Here is a 21086-nt window from a genome sequence, read left to right as displayed (position 1 = left end):
GTCCACTTTAATTGAGAGACCATATATATATATATATATATATGTATTGTTGCCATCTAGTGTTTGTTGAATCAAACCTCAGAAGTGACACCCATCAGCAATGTAAACAGCTGAGCTCCTAACAAAAAACACATGAAAGATGTGATTACAAATCATGGTTATGTCGGAGCCGATTGTGTAGTGCTCGGACATGTGGTGCTTTCGCACTTTCGGTGACCCGAGTTCGATTCCCGGCTCGTGGTCATTTGCCGATCCCATACCCCTCTCTCCACCCTGTACTTTCATGTCCTCTCCTAAATCACTGTCATTTAAAGGCAAAAATGGCCAAAAAATATATTTAAAAAATCATGGTATCAAACATTAATTTTTAAACTGTCCTAAAATACATGGTGTTTAGTAAATATGCACATGAAATGAAAGATTCAGATATAGATTTGAATCCTAAAGCTTGTATAAAATCCAGTTTGAGCATCAGTAGACAGACTATAAACGTGTGTTGTAATGTGTCTCATGTGTGTTTCCAACTGCGTTCTGATGGTTTCTGCAGGTATAAGGATGTTATGAATAGCACACCATTCATCGTATAAATACAGCTCCCTTAGTATATAAACTCCTGCTACTGTATTCCTCTTTATATATGTGTGTGTGTGTGTGTGTGTGCGTGTGTGTGTGTCAGAGGGTAAAAAGATAATTGCAAGTCAAAAGTCTGACCGGGCTAACCTACAGTATATGTATATTCTTTATCGCCATGGAAACAGTCAGGCTTAATGAGGGTTTGGTGATTGGCTGTGGAGTGAAATCTCTGGCCCACGTCTCGGCTTTCTGCTCAACCACACTGTTATTGTAAACTGTTTTCGTTCCCTAATGGAAGCGAGTCGCGTCGTGGGTGTTCAGAACGTCCGCCCGGTGAGCGCGGAGGTCACTGGGTCCCATTGTTTAGAAAAGCTAATCATATTTACATAAAAACGTATATTCCGACCAGGTCACGCCGGCGTTCCGGGTGATCCCCGGGGTTTTTAGGCGATGATAACAGCACAGAACATTCAGGGACGATGTGAAGGTCTGGATTTTTTTGTCTAGACAAAGTCAGCGTGTGGAACAGAGAGATATAGCAGCACACGATGGAATTCATCCGCCTCTCCCTCGGATCTCATTTTACAGGCATCGCTGTGAATATGTGTGGGTTTTTTCTTTATGTGTGTGTTTTCGTGCATGTGTGAAGTTTCCTCGGGGATCTGCAGCTGTCAGGCGCGCCGTTACGGTTCTCCGGAGAGCCACTGACCTCGGGGTCAACATGGGAACCAGAAAGACCTCTGATAACTTTTGACATGAGCATGCTGACAGACAAGAACAAGTACTAACGGTACATTCACGCCGGCGTTAATGCTTGACGGAGGGCGTGTCTAAAGCGTGACCCTGGCGCGATCGTCATAAGCCCTTTTCACACAGAGATTACAGAAAATACTTAGTACAAAAGTACTCATTAGGAAAATTAATAATGGCTTTATTTTAATAGACATGTTAAATCATATTTTGGCGGATTGTTTTACCTTCATTTTTTCACGAGTTTGCCTGCCCATTTAGTCTTAATAAATAACGGTAAATGAACTTTTTCGCTTGATGCTGGTCTTGAAGGCAGCTCCAATCTTAGGTCCGACTCGGGCCGCAAGTTCAAGAAACAGAAAAAAAGGAGGGATGTCAGAAGAATTACGGCTGGGCGCAACTTGTCCATGACCCGGTACTGGTTCGTGAACCAGTGGTTGGGGACTTCTGGTCTAGATGACAGTTCGAAATAAAATTCGGGCCATTCTCTCAAACACCTGAGGTAAATTCAGTCAAATATTTAAAATATAAAAAATTTGGTGAAGTGCACGTGTCAGGTTCCTCTATCTTTGTAAAGATCAAATGACTCAATTTTAGACCTAAAACAAATGCTGTAATGTTGTTGAAGGGTGGATCTATTTACTTGCTCCACCCACTGATTTAGTACAGACAGCATATAAAGGCGGCTGCTTGGGGCCCCCTACCAGCGGTCATATTAGGGGGGCCCCAAACAACCTAATAAATAAATAAAAACCCTATCATCATGAACACTTCAAAAGCATTGTAAATTGTATTAATATTCTTACACTGAAAAAAGTGCACAACGCATGTCATTACTCTAAAGAAGTTTTTATATTTGATCTAACTCAAAAAAATACATTTTCTGTCCAGCCATCAGTTTTATGTAAAAAATGTGTTTGATTTAAATTAAAAGTAAGTCCTGTTGGTGTAAAGTAAATAAATTTCTGTAAATTAAAGTAAAAATATTAGTTTCCATTGTCACGTGACTTACGTAACGTCATCCTGGTCGTGCGTGAGGACGTTCAGCTGAAGTTCAGCTTTCCGCCATCTTGTTATACACTGCACCGATGGATGAACTCCGCGTCGTACAATGGGATTCAAGAAAATTGGTAAGTAATTTTAAACATACGTTTTGGCGTATTATTAACATTATACATGTGTGATTGTACTGTTGTTTTACATACGGTTAGTATTACTTAGTGGTGTACCGGTCGGATCGCAGTTGATTGAGCATGACGGTTCGGCTCACATGCGATTCGCGGATTAATGCGCAAATTAAAATAGGAAACGTTTAATCATTTGCACGTGTTTTAAAGGCTTGCAGATGTTAATACCAAAGTGATTTTAAACAATTTCACAGCAAAAAGGCGCTAAAGTGGGCAGTTTATATACGCATGCGGATGAAAGTGTCTATATGCCCTTCAAAGATCAGAACTCTTGATGTGTAAACTTTAGCGACAGTTTTTCTACTTTGCCTCATACTGTAGTCGATTAAAATGCATTTGGCCAATAGAGCAATGCGACTGTTTATGCTGCATCTCCTTCCGGAAGCGCTGTTTGAAATTCGCGCTCCGTTTCTGTGTAATATTATGCACTCAAAACTGCACACGTGGAGAGACGAGCAAACATAAAATCTTTCGGTTCTTGACAGGGTCCATACAAACAAAATGATCTCCAAAGTATTCTTTTTTTTAAATAAAAACTTTTGTTTATGTCACAAGATGTAGTGAACATGTAAATGTCTAGCAATTATCTATTATTTGTTCAGGCCAATCATATCCCATCCCTGGAGAGACATCAGCAAACATTATGACAAAGACGTTTGCCTTACGCAGACAAGAGATTGTGGAAAACCAACCTACTGTTCAAGAACTGCAAGAAAGATTGCCAGAGGAGGTAAAAGCATTTATTTTATTATAAAATGTTAAAATGTGACTTGTACTGAATTAACCATAGTTTTTACCATAGGATGTAGTGCTTTTGAAAATGTCTTAGATGCTCTAATTATATATTCATTCAATGTTTTGTGTGTATATCTATTTTACAACTAGTTCTAGAAATAATTTTTTCAGAAGTGTATTTTCTGTTTCTCTTACTTTCAGATTAATGCAGAATTGCGCATCACGATCTTACCTTGAAAATCAAGATTTATGGCCTCTTTAGACAGACAGAGCTCTCATGTTATTAGGAGCAACGGTGGAGTCCTCCATGAAAAACTAAGGACACTATTAAAGTTATGGATCAGGTATTGGTTGCATGCGAACAAAATTGCTTGTGGCAATTAATTTAGTAGTATTTTGGTCTAAAATAAACAATACATCTTGAACATTTTGTAGAGTCTGGACGTAGAAATCAGAAGAGAAAGCCTGCTGAAGTGCCTGATTCATGTACGATTCATGTGAAGATGCAAGCTGTCTGATCAAAGAATACCAGGTAATGTTGACAATGCAAACTACTGAAATTTTCTCCAACCATGTTTGCCTTAAAGGGATAGTTCACCTTAAGATAAAAATTCTGTCATCATTTACTCATCCTCATGTTGTTCTAAACCTGTATGAATGTCTTTTTTTTGATGAACACAAAAAAAATATTTTGAGAAATGATGGTAAACACACAGCAGATAGTGACCATTAACTTCCATAGTAGGAATAAAAAAATATGATGGAATTTAATGGGTACCGTCAACTGTGTGCTTACAGTCATTTATCAAAATATTTTCTTCATTTATCACAATACTTCCAAAATATTTTTCCTACTATAGAAGTCAATGAACACTATGCTGTGTGTTTACCATAATTTCTCAAAATATCTTCTTTTGTGTTCTTCAGAAAAAATACATTTATACAGGTTCAGAACAACATGAGGATGAGTAAATGATGACAGAATTTTCATTTTAAGGTGAACTATCCCTTTAAAGGAAAACACCACAGTTTTCCAATATTTTATGTTCTTACCTCAACTTAGACAAATTAATCCATCCCTATCTTTTTTCAATAAGTACACTTAATCTTTGTACAGTGTGTCGTAAATGTGTTAGCATTTAGCCAAGCCCTATTCATACCTTAGGTTCCAAACAGGGATACATTTAGAAGCCACCAAACACTTCCATGTTTTCCCTATTTAAAGACTGTTACATGAGTAGTAACATGAGTAAGTATGGTGGCACAAAATAAAACGTGATTTTCTAAGCGGATAAAAAGTGAGAACTATATTGTATGGCGGAAGAGCACTTAGTTTGCAGCACTCTGACCTCGGTCGCAGTAACATCATCAGAACTCTCCCTCAAATTCTAAAAAAAGGGGGACTAGTCAGGTATGATGGTGTAACTGCATGCTGTTTGGATCCTAAGGAATGAATGGTGCTAAGCTAAATGCTTAACATATGCACGCTACAGCAATTAAAGTATTAGCCCACTTCTGAATTAAACATTCCTCATAATTTACTCACGTCCATGTCATCTAAGATGTTCATGACTTTCTTTCTTAACTAAATAAAAGAAATTAAGGTTTTTGATGAAAACATTCCAGGATTATTCTCCATATGGTGGACTTCAATTACACACAAATGGCTGAAGTATTCTTCAGAGAATTTACGCTGTATGTCCTACGCCTTCCCTATTCTACTTACGGAACAAACGCACGCAGCACCAGTTCTGTTTTTTCTGTAAGTAGAATAGGGAAGGCATAGGACAGGGCTATTCAAATCTTACCCTGGAGGGCCAGAGCACTGCAGAGTTTAGCTCCAACCCTGATCAAACACACCTGAGCAAGCTAATCAAGGTCTTCATGATCACTAGACAATCACAGGTGGGTAAGTTTGATTAGGGTTGGACCTAAACTCTGTAGTGCTCCGGCCCTCCAGGGTAAGATTTGAATAGCCCTGGCGTAGGACATACAGCGTAAGCTCTTTGAAGAATACAGAAAGCTGAAGCAAGGCGATCATTTGTGTCTATAAACCAAATACAGTTGTATTTTTTTTTAAAGGGCCGATCATTTCTTTGATAAGACACTTATTCCTCGTCTGGTATAGTTTAAAGCCCTTTAAGCTGAACTGAAACTAATTTTTGTCGCCTTGGGGTTCTGAGCATGCGTCAAAACCGCCGCCATCTTATATCAGGGGTCTTGTCATAGGAAGTAGGTAAAGCAGCTATCTCCGCCTGTACTTCGAATTCATGAACGATGCCAGACTTTTGTGCTGCGCATGGATGAAAGGGCTACTAGCACTATGCATTACAGTTAGAAAAAGTACATTTTCATAAAATCAAAACTTATTTTTTCCTGTACTAAAAACATGTCTGACTGTTGAAACGAACCAAAAGAAAACCAAGAAAATCGCGTTCATGGCGATTTATGGTGATTTTATTTCTGTTACACCATTGCGTACAATGACGCCGATGCGGGATTCCCCTGTTTCAAGATGGCGGCTCTGTTTGACGCATTCGGTCCAATGAACTGCCGTAGCCAAGGCGACATCTAGTGTACACATATATATGCACAGTCCCTAAATTGGTCTCTGTTCTTGTATGTTTTTAGGCTGACAAGAGGGAAGAAGCGGAGAGGGAATTCAAAAAGACCACCATGGAATTTTTTGTGATCCGTGAAAGTGATGCTCCTAATCCTGCACTGGACATTTTCATTGATGATGTGGAGTAATAAATGAGTTGCCCTCTGTTGCATGTGCATGTTTGGACTCATTTGAACTGAACTTAAAATATCCTAATGGACTCAAATATACCTTTAAAGCCTTTCAAAAAAAAATGTCATGGACGTAGACAGTAAGCAGATGAGCCGAAGGGTGCAGAACCCCTCTTCAAAACTGCAGGAGTAAATTTGTTTCCTTTGACCCAGCTACTGAAGGTACATTTTTGAGCCTTTTATACAACATTAACTGTAATACTGTTTACTAAACCTGATTTGTTTTATCTATCAACCATAACTGATTCTTATTTAGAATTTACATTTTATCCAGTGTGTCTACAAATACTAAAAACTGTTATACAGTATGTGTTTTTATAACAATACTATACATATTGTTGAAATGTTTTATGACAAATTGTCAAGATTATAATGTGTTGACACTGTTAGACAGTGTGTATTTGTACAAAAAATGTATATTATGACAAAATAAATTGTCAAAAGTTTGATGCTTGAAGTCATTCATCTTAGACAGATGGTAAAATTACACATTCTGAAAGTAAATAAATTTCTTTATATTAAATTAATATTTTAAATTGTATTTGGTTAGATGTAAAGTAAAAATTTTGCGTCAACTTGTTGAATCAAATACATTTTTTAAGTTTAATGAAATGTCAAATATACTTTGTCTTAATGCATTAACGTAATTATTTTACTTTGTATTTGGTTGGATATTTGGTTTGATGTAAAGTAAAATAATTAGGTTAATGCATTAAGACAAAGTATATTTGACATTTCATTAAACTTAAAAAATGTATTTGATTCAAAGATACTTTTTGCTTTGGCTAAGTAATGGATAGTTCATTTTGTTCAAAGTAAAAATTTTAGGTTGATAAAAAGTAAAGTAATTAGTTGTAACAAGTTGACGCAAAATTTTTACTTTGATCCAATGAAACACTTTTTTCAGTGTAAGAAATTAGTTGAAACTTTGAAATAGTGGTTCAAATGTCCAGTCCAAAATGTACACCCCCTTCTTTTACAATGAAATTGACTAGTCTGTAACGGTGCGCGCAACGTGGGGCGAAAGATAAACACAGAGTGACAAGGGACTAGGAAAGTACACGAACAGAGACGAATCAAGACAAATATAAAATTTTGGGTGAGTCAACCGCATAGTTCTGCTAGTAATAGCCTTAGCCCTACACTGATAAAAATGCTTTTGTGGTGAAGTAAATAACGTTACTACAGAAAAAACTAATTTAACCCTTATGTTATGTTGGGGATGTTTTCGTCTTAATTTGGCCATATCTTTCACTGTGTTTCAGCAAATGGAATGATTTTTGGTCTTGACACGTATTTTGGGAAAATGCTTTGAAAATCTTTCAAAAACTTTACACTGTGGGCAAATTCACAACCCTTTCATTATGTTCATGAAGAAAACAACCCCTAAATTAAACTTCTGTAAAAATCAGATAAATATTTGGTTTTACATTTTTTTGCATAAATCTGTTAATCAACCTCAGTCCTGATCAAAACTGCTAAATGTTTAAGAAAAAATCTAGGATTTTTACTCTTTAATTGCCAATGATTTTTAAAAACTCAAAACTGATTTTGGGAAACACACATACAATTACTTATTTTCAATATAAAAAGTGATTGTGGGCTGGATTTGTTTTAACCTTTTAATAAAGTCTTGGGCATGTGAAAGATTAGTAACAACATTGGCTTTGATGCATTGCAAGTTTTTGTGCAGCATCAGATTTAAATGTTTTCTCCCTCATTTACTGTTCGAGGCTGTTTTTGCCCCACTTACTTATTCTCTATTGGTTTGTGTAGTGCTACACTTTGTGTGTTTTCTGCTTTCCATCTTCATTTTGGAGTAAAAAAAAATGTTGTTCTCTTTTATAGATTGGATAGGAAGGCCCCATACATACCTTCGACTTGGGCCCCCAATTTGCTAAAATCGACACTGGCACCCATATGCGTGTGTGTGTATGCATGCATGTGTGTGTGTGTGTGTGTGTGTGTGTGTGTGTGTGTACCTGGTAATTATCACGTTGTGGGGACCAATTGTCCCCACAAAGATAGGAATACCAGTGTTTTTGTGACCTTGTGGGGACATTTTGATGTCCCCATGAGGAAACAAGCTTATAAATCAAACAGAATGATGTTTATTGAAAATGTGAAGTAGCAGAATGGTTTCTGTGATGGTTGGGGTTAAGGAATGGGCTAGCTAAGGGGAATAGAATATACAGTTTGAACAGTATAAAATGCATTACGTCTATGGAATGTCCCCATAAAACATGGAAACCAGAATGTGTGTGTGTGTGTGTGTGTGTGTGTGTGTGTGTGTGTGTGTGTATGTGTGTGTGCGTACATACCTCAGCGGGCGGTACACCTTCAGGTGGGCGACACTGCAGTAACACTTCCTGTTCTAGTGACACTTCCTTACCCAACGGTTCCTGTTCAAATGTCTTCCTCAGGACTGATGAAGGTAAGAGAGACAAAGACAAACTTCAGTGATTTTAACAGAAATCCAAACACATAGTGAGGTACAAAAGTATAAGACCACTGGTAAAAATGAACGAATGTTTTGTCATTTTGGTAAAAACAAAACAAATTTCTTACCACAATTTATAATGGCAAGCTTATAATAATGATAATAACAATAATAATCTTTTAGATTGTAATGCTTTCATTTTTAATATTTGGTATGGTTATGCGTTGTGCACCTGCCTATAGGCACATATTACTAACACGGCCTTTTAATAAAAAAAAAAATACTGCGCTATTGACTTTAGATTGGGTTTTAGTTGGTCAATGGCGCAATCGTTTTCAGTTGTCTTAAAATAGCAATGCCTCACCTCACCTATGGTCAAATAGATTGGCGCAAATGCATCTGCCATTTAAAAAACGTGATGCTGGACGTGAAAAAGATAACTGCGTCGGGCTAAAACTAGCAAAAAACACTTGTATAACGCCTGGCGCAGCATTGCACCATATAAAATATAGCCCAGATGCAAAAACCTGAAACAATCAGAGGAATCTTGTGTGCTGTAGGATTTTAATTTTTATGCCCCAACTTTTCTTTTTTTCTCTCTCTTTATTGTCATTTCTGTACAATTTTCTATTGATGTGAAGGTTTCAATAAAAAGCAAAACATGTTTGGAGCACATCAGCATCATACAGTATGCATCTCAGATGACGAGAATTTATTTACATTTATATCATATCTGACATCTGACATTCTTCATATAGGTGAAGACTTTCGTTCACAGAATTTGTGTTGTGTGATTTATAATCTCATCTGTTTAATTCTGCAGTCAAAGCAAACATTTGCTCTTTTGCTTATATGTGTATGTGTGGGTTTGAATATATAATTCCTCCTCTTAGTTTCCGTGTCTTTCCAAGGCCATGTGTGCGTTTATGGTGTGTGGGTGTCTTAACGCTCGACGTCTCGTGGACAGAAGGCTACACTAACACATCATATGTGAAGCTCTGAAATGTAAATGCAGAAATGATTTGCTTCCATCTTTACATTAATTTATTTTGTTAAACATTTGAATGTATTTGGTAATACTGGATGGCCGTTTTGTCTGTGTTTTTAGCTATTTTACCAAGCCCTACTGTTCACCCTGAACATTCGATTGTCTCCGCTGTGATTTCTTTATTCAGCTGGACATAAAACACAAACGCAGTGGCATGAGGAGAATATCTTTAGCCTGTCAAGATTTTTACTACTTGGTTAGTTTAAAACACACACACACACACAACTCTGCATGTGTGTTTTTGTTCACATTTCTGATAGCCACAAACAGAGAGCTGGTAATAGGCAAATAAATCACATCTCAGTTGGGTTGTGTGTTTGTGTGAGTGTGTGTTTTTGTGAGTAGGGTTATTCATTCAACTTATAGTTTTAGTGTGCAACATCAGTACAGTAACAAATCTGAAACAGCACTAATAACTTGAACAGAGTTTATACATTACACACACATACACACAACTCGAATAAATCTATCACACACATATCTCCAATAAGTCTGTGAACATTTTAAGTGTAAAGTATTATGTTAGCAAAGATGAATAGACTGATGAAGTCATTTTGGATAAAAGCATCTGCCAAAGGAATAAATGTGAATGTTTGTGAGCAGACTAATGGGGCGTACACACCAAACGAGAATTCAACAGTTTGTGTAAGTAGATTACATACAAAATCCATGCAAAGACGGCAAAAGATGCAAAATCGTGCGCGGTGATGCGAATGATGAGAATTGGGCTGCGGGATTGCCAGCAAAAAGTTATATTCGCCTCAAACAGTCTTTGCGCAAGTTAAAAATATTCAAATCAAGCGAAAAATTCTGCAAGTATTCTAGAGCTAGAATTGCGATGCTTTGCGTTTGGTGTGTACACAGCATTATGTGCGTTTGAGGTGAATAGTCGCTCCATCCAATTCGCGTCATTCGCACTGCCCCGTGCGGGTTTGCGTCTATTTGTGTCTTTGCATTGACTTTGTATGCAATCTACTTGCGCAAATCACTATATTCGCGTTTGGTGTGTACGCCCCATTATGCTGCGTACACACCAAACGCAAAGAATCACGTTCCTCTGTCTAGATTACTCGTGGGATTTGACTTCGTTTCATGTGAATTTTTCGCTGGAGTTGAACATTTTCAACTTGCGCGAAGACACGTTTGAAGAGAATAGTGCATGTTTTTGCAGCAATCGCACCACACAATTTGCGTCATTCGCATTGCCCCGTTTGAGTTTGCGTCTATTTGTGTCTTTGCATTGACTTTGTAAGCAATCTACTTGCGCAAATCTCTAAATTCGCGTTTGGTGTGTACGCCCCATTATGCTGCGTACACACCAAACGCAAAGAATCACGTTCCTCTGTCTAGATTACTCGTGGGATTTGACTTCGTTTCATGTGAATTTTTCGCTGGAGTTGAACATTTTCAACTTGCGTGAAGACACGTTTGAGGTGAATAGGGCATGTTTTCGCAGCAATCGCACCACACAATTTGCATCATTCGCATTGCCCCATGCGAGTTTTTTTCTATTTGCGTCTTGCATTGACTTTGTATGTAATCTACTTGCGCAAAACCTTGAATTCGTGCTTGGTGTGTACGCCCCATTATGCAACTTGCGCGAAGACACGTTTGAGATTAATAGTGCATGTATTTCGCAGCAATTGCACCGCTCAATTTGCATCAATCGCATTGCCCCATGCGAGTTTGCGTCTATTGTGTCTTTGCATTGACTTTGTATGTAAATTACTTGTGCAAACCATTGAATTTGTGTTTGGTGTGTATGCCCCATTACATATTATCTTTTAGCCTGAGCTGAAAACAGGACTTTCTGTTTATCACGTAAGAGCATAAAATGCAGTAATATCTATTTGGCAAAAAAAGCAAAAATGAAGGGCAAGTAAATGGTGGCAGGATTTATAATTTGGGGTGATTTGGACATGGTTTACAGTGTGTGTGTCCTTAAACACGACATGAACTGACTGAGCTTCTTGTTGCTGTTAGAAATCTGACAAAAGCAATGTGATAAAAGACGCTAGTGTTCATTTGTTATCATTAATTATCACCAACTCTTCTACCAGTTAAAGTCTGTATAAAGTCAAATTGTTTCTTAATCTTAATACATTATTAAAATTAAAAATGTATTGCTGAAACACACTGAAAATACTGTAAACTATGTAGTACTGAATTAGAAACAGTTTTCCCACATTTCTTTGCTCAGGATTATTTGGGCGGGGGTAAAGCAGTGGCTCAATAACGCATTGGAGCCTATGAGCATGGCCCCGCCCCTAACGCGAATATGCATTCAGGCTTTAGCGGTATTTGAAAGTAGAGAGACGGCAACTTTCCCTCGAGTGGCCATGGTTTCAGCGCCAACAGCGGACACAGCCCCAGCGTTTGATAGGAGAAAATCCTGCATGTTTTTCCAAAATTTTGATTTCATTTGCTGTTTTTTATCATTCAAATTGTGGTTAATAACAATTTTTTTTTGGTGGTGTCACAAACTAAGAACACATTTAATATCTGACTTTAATGTAGCATTATTAAGCATAGTCTGTTTACAATTTATGTGATTGCATTCACGACCCAAACTAACCCAATGTCTGTGCTGTCAGTGAATATGTGTGAATTTATTTCGCCTTTAACTTTGTGGTTGGTGGTAAATCAGTGAGATAATTTATCATCTTGCTCAATCTTCCTGTCATGTTTGTGTCTTTGTGTTTGATAGCAGTTATATGTCAATGCTTTGTGTGTATCTGTGTGTGTTGGCGTGTGACAGAGTGAGATTTTTTGGCCTTGTTAAATCACCCGTAAAATAGCCCAGCTGAGAGTTCCCACAATGTCAACACACAGATACACAAACACAAACCTTGTATGTATACTTAAGTATCTGGGGACATCCAATTCACATCTATTGTTTTAATGCAGCTTCAAAATAGGGTTTGTTATAGCAAACAGCACCTGAATATGTCTGCCTGCCTGCCTGCCTGCCTGTCTGTCTGTCTATTTGTATGTGTTTGTCTGTCTATCTATTTATTTGTATGTCTCTGTCTGTCTGTCTGTTTATCTATTTGTATGTATGTGTCTGTCTGTCTGTCTGTCTGTCTGTCTATTTGTATATGTCTGTCTGTTTGTCTGTCAGTTTTCTGTCTGTGTATGTGTCTGTCTGTCTGTTTGTCTGTGTCTGTCCATCGGTCCGCCTATCTATCTGTCTGTCTGTCTGTCTGTCTGTCTGTCTGTCTGTCTGTCTGTCTATCTATCTATCTATCTATCTATCTATCTATACTGTATCTGTCTGTCTGTCTATTTGTATGTCTGTCTGTCTATATATCTATTTTTATCTATGTGTCTGTCTGTTTGTCTGTCTATCTACCTTTACTGTATGTCTGTCTGCCTGTCTGTCTGTCTGTATATTAATCTATCTATCTTCACTGTCTGTCTTTCAATATGTGTCTGTCTGTCTGTCTGTCTATATGTGTCTGTCTGTCTGTCTGTCTGTCTGTCTGTCTGTCTGTCTGTCTGTCTGTCTATCTAGGGCTAACAGGTGTCTGTGTGTCTATATGTGTTTGTCTGTCTTTATGTGTCTGTCTGTCTGTCTGTCTGTCTGTCTGTCTGTCTGTCTGTCTATTTGGGTTTGTCAATATGTGTCTGTCTGTCTGTCTATCTACCTTTACTGTATGTTTGCCTGTCTGTCTGTATATTTATCTATATATCTTTACTGTATGACTGTCTATAAGTGTCTGTCTGTCTGTCTATCTGTTTATCTATCTATTTGAATATGTCTATCTATCTATTTGTATGTATGTATCTGTCTGTCTGTCTGGCTGCCTGCCTGCCTGCCTGCCTGCCTATCTATCTATCTATCTATCTATCTATCTATCTATCTATCTATCTATCTATCTATCTATCTATCTATCTATCTATCTATCTATCTATATATCTTCACTGTCTGTCTGTCTGTCTGTTTATTTATGTACCTACTTACCTACCTACACGTTTAAAATGTCTGTCTGCTTGCCCGTCTACTTGTCTGTCTGTCTATATGTGCCTGTCTGTCTTTTTGTCTGTATGTCTGTCTGTCTGTCTGTCTGTCTGTCTGTCTATCTTTCTATCTATCTAACTATACATCTAGGGCTAACATGTCTATATGTGTCTGTCTGTCTTTGTGTCTGTCTATATGTATCTGTCTGTCTGTTTGTATAAGTCTGTCTGTTTGTATCTATCTGTCTATCTGTCTATCTGTCTATCTATCTATCTATCTATCTATCTATCTATCTATCTATCTATCTATCTATCTATCTATCTATCTATCTATCTATCTATCTTCACTGCCTGTCTGTCTATATGTATCTGTCTGTCTGTCTATATGTATCTGTCTGTCTGTCTTTTTGTCTGTCTATATGTATCTGTCTGTCTGTCTGTCTGTCTGTCTGTCTGTCTGTCTGTCTGTCTGTCTGTCTGTCTGTCTGTCTGTCTGTCTATCTATCTATCTATCTATCTATCTATCTATCTATCTATCTATCTTCACTGTCTGTCTGTCTGTCTATCTATCTATCTATCTATCTTCACTGTCTGTCTCTCTGTTTATTTATGTACCTTACCTACCTACACAAGTTTTAAATGTCTGTCTGCTTGCCCGTCTACTTGTCTGTTTGTGTTTTGTCTGTCTGTCTTTGCGGTGGCTGTGTTTTCAAAGCCGTTTGCTAAGTGCATCGATTTATTTTGCTGGGATTTTACAGCCACACGGAAGACAGGAAGTTTATTCTGCTACGCCGCCAATCAGCTTCAGTCTTTCTGTCTCTGTCTCATACACACATACAGCAGCAGCAGAAGAGTGAAGTGCCCTTGGGCCGCATTGCTAACCTGTTCCCAATCCACATACACACACTCAAGAGCAACTGCAGGAAATTAACAAGATTAATACAACCATAAAGCGCTGTCCAGACAGTCCCCTGCGTGTGCGTGTGTTTGTGTGTGTGTGTGTGCCAGACCGGCTCCTGTCTACAGCCTCTGATCTGCATAAACGCTCCATTACCTTCAGCAAGCTGTACACATACACACTTACACACAGACGCTTTGTTTGTGTGTGTCAATAAACATGAAGCCAAAGAGTCTGTCAGACAGAGAATCTCCTGCAGTAACAGACAGAATCAAGGATCTTCTCGTAAGATCCACTGCATTTGTGTGTGTGCGTTTATACTCACATGCAATCCGGACGTGCACCTTGCGGCTCTTCGTGGTTCCTGCGGAGCTCCAGGCGACACACTGGCACCAGTAATCTTCCAAACCAAACAACTCCTCCACCTGCTGTCGAGTGATCTCTATCCTCGCTTCCCGAACCACCAAACCTGCAGAGCACACACATACACACACAAACATCAGACCTTCCAGATTTGCATAGCCAGATTTTTGGAGTAACATCTGGACTGAAATACACCTGCACTGTAGGTAGCATATGTTTATTAGCATATAATATGTTGTCAAGGTGATCTTGGCATTTAGCAGATGCTTTTATCCAAAGGGACTATATCAACATCTTATGTTTGTCCTGGAACAACCTAAACTCTACCAGTAACTCAAATCATAACATACCCCTCTAATCAAAGGGGAAATCGACACTGACGACATTGGGCCGGATCTGAACCGGAGCTGCTGACTTTGGCACGGATCCGGCCCAGCGTAGATGTAGTCAACAAAAACAGGACGAAAAAATAAAGAATAGAAAATAAAAAGAGAAGATTAGCATTCTCTGAAATAGCAGCATTTGCAAGGCATCGCAACAACTGATCATGAAGTATGTTTATGTCATTTGTTGGTCCTTATCAAAATCAAAGGGGAAATCGACGCTGACAACGTTGGGCCGTATCCGCACCGGAGCTGCTGATTTTGGCGCAGATCCGGCACAGTGTCGTCAACTGTGATTTCCCCTTTGGATTCAGCTGCTGTATGGAAAGTTGATATGAATGGTAGGCTAAATATTCCACTTCCTCTAAACATAACACTGACCTTAAAAATAATCCTGCAATGTAAATGGTTGATACAGTGTGTATCCAAAAATACATTTTAGTTGGTAAAATCACATCCACCCTCTATTGTCACTAAGTATGCAAATCAAGTAATGGCACAAACATATCCAACACAAATTGTCTGTTGTGTGTCGTTCTGCGAGGATGGATGGTGCCGCATTTAAATTTACATTTAGGCATTAAGCGGACACTTTTATCCAAGACGACTTACAAAGGCACGGAAAAACAGCAAAGCGATCTGTCAAAGGAAGGCATTAAGATGAGAAGTGCCGTACACAAGTCACTTTCAGCTTACACTGTTTTCACCGATCAACTTGTACAGAGATGGAAAGAAGCATCTGTTACAGACGTACTGTATGAGAAATAAACAGTGCCTTTAAGAAGTATTCCCCGATAGAAACAAATCAATACCGTTCGTCCGCCCTCAGGGCATATTTGTTTAGTGTTATGGGTATTTTTATGTTTGTTTGTGGCAGCTTTGCAGAATGGATGTGAAAACCTGCAGCCTTTAAGACAAGTCATGTTTAAAAGGACTCGCATACATACATTAATATTTAAACGCACATCACTAACGGTCAAGCAGTTATAAAAGAGACAGTAAAGCAAGTTTCACACAAGATAATGTGGAGAATGTTGATTGGAAAACACAAATAAAAATAAAACTGGATGTGCGTGTAGTCAAGAAAAACAGGACGAAAAATAAAGAATAAGAGATAAAGAGAAGATTTGCATTTTCTGAAAAAACAGCATTTGCAATGAATTGCAAAAACTGATTATAAAGTATGTTTATGTCTTTATTTCTTTGGTTTTGTGACATCAACATCTGTTTTCTTACAAAGTAACACTGTCCATGCACTATTAAGGCAGATAACGATAGTTAAACAGACAGAAAAGACTACAGTACTCACAATTCATTATACAACTAAATGCACGATGCTGGGTTTTGTAGGTGGTTGCTTGACATTGTTATATGGTTCCTTAGGTGTTCTGGTTTTCAGCATCATGTTGCTATGGACTTCCCCACTTAAAAGACAGCTAAAACCAGGTTGTGAGACCAGCTAAGACCAGCACACCAGCTTAGGCTGGTTTTAGCTAGACTCCCAGCCTGGTTCCAGTTGATGTAGCATGCTGGCTTTAAACTACATCAACATTTTTAGCTGGTCAGCCTGGAAGATAATCCAAGGTTTAATATGGAAGAAGCTGGTTTGAGCTGGTCCTCCCAGGCTGACAAGCTGGTCTTCCAACATGGCCAAGCTGGTGTCCCAGCCTGACCAGCTCAGACCAGCTAAAAAGTGTCCAAAATCCCTCTAATAAAAGCCACAAGCTTAGGCTTATTATGATGTCTGGACTTGCGTTCTTGTGGAGATTGGTCTTGCCAGGCGACCTTGGAAGAACGAACTCAGAAGGTTGTGGGAACACAGAATGCACTTGTAAGAATTGAGATGTGTGTGATCTTCCTGTTGGTCACCTGACCTCCGCCATTGTTTTGCCGTAATGACTTCTGGTGCGTAAAGCGATTTCAGCGCCCAAGTCTGCACTCTATGCATCCTCGATATCAAGGGCACATCCGGGGAATTTTCATGCGTCCTCTGTACTTGCGTTCCTGAGAATTGGAATTGAACTTTGATGTTTAATGATGACGTAGAGAGATAACGCAAGGACGCAATATAGCTGAAGAACGCATATTGAGAAACAGCCAATGTTTTATTAACAAGATTTGGAAGGAGCACAATCAGATAATTAACTAATTAGGTGCAACTCATTAGGTAATCAGCCTAAACACTACATATACATACATCCTGCCTACCTAGGTCCTGAGTTCGTTTTCCAACATCCCTCCACCACATCAGCTCCCCACTCTTATCTGTTTTATCCCACTTCAGGTATGGGGGGCGTTCTCCAGGTTTGGGCCATACCCTGGATCCCAAGTTCGTGCTTCACTCCTGGTCCAGATCCCTCCCCCAGGACCTGGTTTTATCCCACTTCAGGGATGGGGGGGGCGTTCTCCGGGTTCGGGCCATACGCCGGATCCCAAGTTCGAGCTTCACTCCTGGTCCAAATCCCTCCCACAGGACCTGGTTTTATCCCACTTCAGGGATGGGGGGCGTTCTCCAGGTTCGGACCATACCCTGGATCTCAAGTTTGCGCTTCACTCCTGGTCCAGATCCCTCCCCCAGGACCTGGTTTTATCCCATTTCAGGGATGGGGGGCGTTCTCCAGGTTCGGGCCATACCCTGGATCCCAAGTTCGAGCTTCACTCCTGGTCCAGATCCCTCCCCCAGGACCTGGTTTTATCCCACTTCAGGGATGGGGGGCGTTCTCCGGGTTTGGGCCTTACCCCAGATCCCAAGTTCGAGCTTCACTCCTGGTCCAGATCTCTTCCTTAGGACCTGGTTTTATCCCACTTCAGGGATTGGAGGGGCGTTCTCCGGGTTCGGGCCATACCCCGGATCCCAAGTTCGAGCTTCACTCCTGGTCCAGATCTCTCCCTTAGGACCTGGTTTTATCCCACTTCAGGGATGGGGGCGTTCTCCAGGTTCAGGCCTTACCCCGGATCCCAAGTTCGAGCTTCACTCCTGGTCCAGATCCCTCACCCAGGACAGCACGCCAAAATATCCTTACTTTCGCAATCAGATTAGATGTAAGAGCGAACTCGTAAATTAGCTGGTCTTTTCAGTAGGGTTGCAAGGTTGTTTTAAATGCCTGTTTTCTATGGGTTGTTAAAATCTCAAGCCCCTAGAATGACCAATTGTAATGGTGATGCTTGCCTTGGCAAACCTCAAAAGATGATTGAGAAATATCAATACTGTGCTGCCTAAAAAGCACAGACACACATTTATAAAAGTACCCAGAAAATCAATGAGGGCAATAATATGATGAGGGCCATATTTACAATGCACACACACACACTTTTTGTTTTGGATTATTATAAGCATGAATTGAAGTCTGGCACAGTTCCTGTTTTGGAGTTCTCTAAGGAGCGCCTGTCAACACGACAGATAAAACAAATGAATTTGCTCAAAATATTAGAGATTGAAGTCTCTCTCTCTCTCTCTCTCTCTCTCTCTCTCTCTCTCTCTCTCTCTCTCTCTCTCTCTCTCTCTCTCTCTCTCTCTTTCCTGGTCTGGCACTTTGTCATTTGCTTCCTTGGAAACATCATAAAATTTGAGATATTCAGTACTGTACAAAATGGTTTAAGGTGACGGTAGATGGTTTAAGCTGGTCCTCCCAGCCTGGCAACCCTGGAAAATCGAATTAAGACCAGCATAAGCTGGTGAGCTGGTTTTAGCTGGTCTCCAAGCTTAAGCTTGGTTTTAGCTGGTATTGTTGGTGTAGCAAGCTGGTCTAGCTGTGCTTTGGTCACTTTTTAAGCTGGTCACCAGCTTTGCCAGGCTGGGAGGACCAGCTTACACCAACTACTGCCACCTTAAACCATCTGAAACCAGCTTATGCTAGTCTGCTGGATTTTTCAGTAGGGAAAGCTGACCAGTTTAAAAAGTGACCAGCTAGCTACACCAGCTCACTATGCTGACTCACACTCATGTTATTTTCTTACAATATTACAAATGATATGATTGCTATTGATTAAAAAGGGACAAAAAGGTTCAAGACTGAGATGAATGTGTAAACTAAAGAAAGCTTTTGGCTTCATGTGACTGCTTAAGAGATCTTCATTACACATGACAGAAAAAAATGACTTTCAGTCAGCCCTCATTTCCAGGAAACTGTGGAAACTTACTTCACTTAACTCCATTTGTAAATGTGGCAGACATTTAAAGAACGCCTCTCTGTTGCCCAAATTTACTAACAAGTCAGTTAAAGGAAACCCTGCGAGACGAAGACTCCGGCACTGAAGAGTCTTTCCCGACGGATTCAGATAATGAGTCTCATTCCGAATCTTCCGCACACACAAAATATGGCACACACTTGTCGAAGTACCACGAGCCAATTATACACCAGCACTCCGTGACACGGAACAGATTTAACATTGTTTACGCTAAATCGCCAAAACAAACAATAAAACTGATTCATAACGATATTACGCTAGTCCAGAGAGAGAGAAAGAGACAAAGAGAGAGAGAGACCTGTAGGCGTTTAAGACCTAAACCATGGGAGAAGAAATCTAATTAAATGCATAAACTATATCCTTCTCTCTAAATCTCTTTTTACCACACATACACACTATTTTTTATGAAATAACTTTAACCGTCAAACATTATGTTCCCCAGATAGTGTCGTGCTGTAGGTTCAGTGCTGTGACTGTGTTTGATGTGGTCTGTACCATTTCAGTTGGCCATAATAACCGCACGCTTTGACCCCGAGTAATATCTGAGTGTTATTATGACAGTAACGTTTCCACCACAGAGATATTAGTGCAGAATTATTGCGGCGAGTTGATATCAAAGATCCATTAGTCTCATTAGCTCAATAGGAGCTTGTTAACCTCTGCGTAATGAATTGAGAGCAGCCACACTGAGAGCGGCTCTTTTCGGTTTCTCCCGCCGTGAGATGACTGCACTTTACCGATGTGTTTTTTTTCCCCCAACCTGGATGACTGAACGCAAGCGGAGGTCTTCTAGCTATGCCCATCACACCTCAGAGAACACGGCTTTTATGATAAACAGTGGGGTATATTCAAGGGCAAACATTAGGTACGAAACATACAAGTACACCGACGCAAATGCTTCTAGGCAAACAAGCTCAATTTCATGCATCGTGCTTTTTAAATTGTGTCAGACCTCAATTTCATCATAACACAATGGAAAGATGCATTGCATTTTAAATATCTGTCCGATTTCACGTACCATACTGCACAATAGATGTGTGAGTTGATAAAGCTTTATATTTGTAAAATCATTTAATTATAATAAAATGTAAACAAAAAACAAATTTTATAACAACATACATATTTTCGTGAATAAAAAGCATCGCTTTCTGTGGCTATGTTTACATGCACAAAATTGTGACCAAATTGAATTCGATTGCAGGTCATGACAGTACAGTACATGCACCCTAAACATTGCTATCTGTTTCAAATGTTCGTTTACATGTACATTATATATAATCCAAAACAAATGCAAGCACACAGCCAAGGTTGCCAGATTTGCATATCAAAATCAGCTCAATGGACATTTAAAACTAGCCCAAAAGGGTGATTCTTGCGAAATTAGACTTATGAGGTGTCATGAAACATTTTGATAAAAAAAGTAAATGCAAATTAAGAGTATCAAAATTAAAAGCATACAGTTACAAACATCTCTTCATGTACTATTTTGCACATGATTTTAAATGACATCATACAAAATAATTTTGAGTTTTTTCACATTAAAGAGGGACGTTTTTATTACCGCAAGGTGCCCATTGCTGGATTTGGGTTCTTTGACATGGAAAATTTATATTTAAATAATCAAAAAAATACAAAGCTTCAGTGCATGTTATACTATAAACATTTACAGTAAAGAAACATGTGGTATTTGGTGATCATTGGTAAATGTAGAGACAATAATAAGGAATATAAATGTGTCCAAGACCAATTTTCTCATCCTCCGCAACAA

The 21086-nt window shown here is 39.1% G+C and overlaps 1 protein-coding gene and 1 long non-coding RNA gene across 3 annotated transcripts in view; one reads left to right on the top strand and one right to left on the bottom strand.

Annotated features, from left to right (window-relative positions):
- The window catches only part of LOC135732745 (netrin receptor UNC5C), a 165595-nt gene that overhangs the window by 87728 nt on the left and 56781 nt on the right, over nt 1–21086 (bottom strand). For both annotated transcript variants that reach the window (XM_065251019.2, XM_065251020.2), the window contains exons 3-4: nt 14710–14853; nt 8360–8463 (exon numbers count right to left, since the gene is read on the bottom strand). In XM_065251019.2, the coding sequence (XP_065107091.1) occupies nt 8360–8463; nt 14710–14853 (248 nt within the window). The remainder of the gene's footprint in view (nt 1–8359; nt 8464–14709; nt 14854–21086) is intronic.
- Nucleotides 2127–6629, top strand: LOC135732744 (uncharacterized). The gene is made up of 5 exons (XR_010526814.2): nt 2127–2453; nt 3113–3240; nt 3447–3589; nt 3681–3777; nt 5877–6629. It is a non-coding gene; the product is annotated as an uncharacterized lncRNA (long non-coding RNA).

Source organism: Paramisgurnus dabryanus, chromosome 5, assembly GCF_030506205.2.
Source record: "Paramisgurnus dabryanus chromosome 5, PD_genome_1.1, whole genome shotgun sequence".
NCBI lineage: Eukaryota > Metazoa > Chordata > Actinopteri > Cypriniformes > Cobitidae > Paramisgurnus > Paramisgurnus dabryanus.
This window is presented reverse-complemented; position numbering and strand designations above follow the sequence as displayed.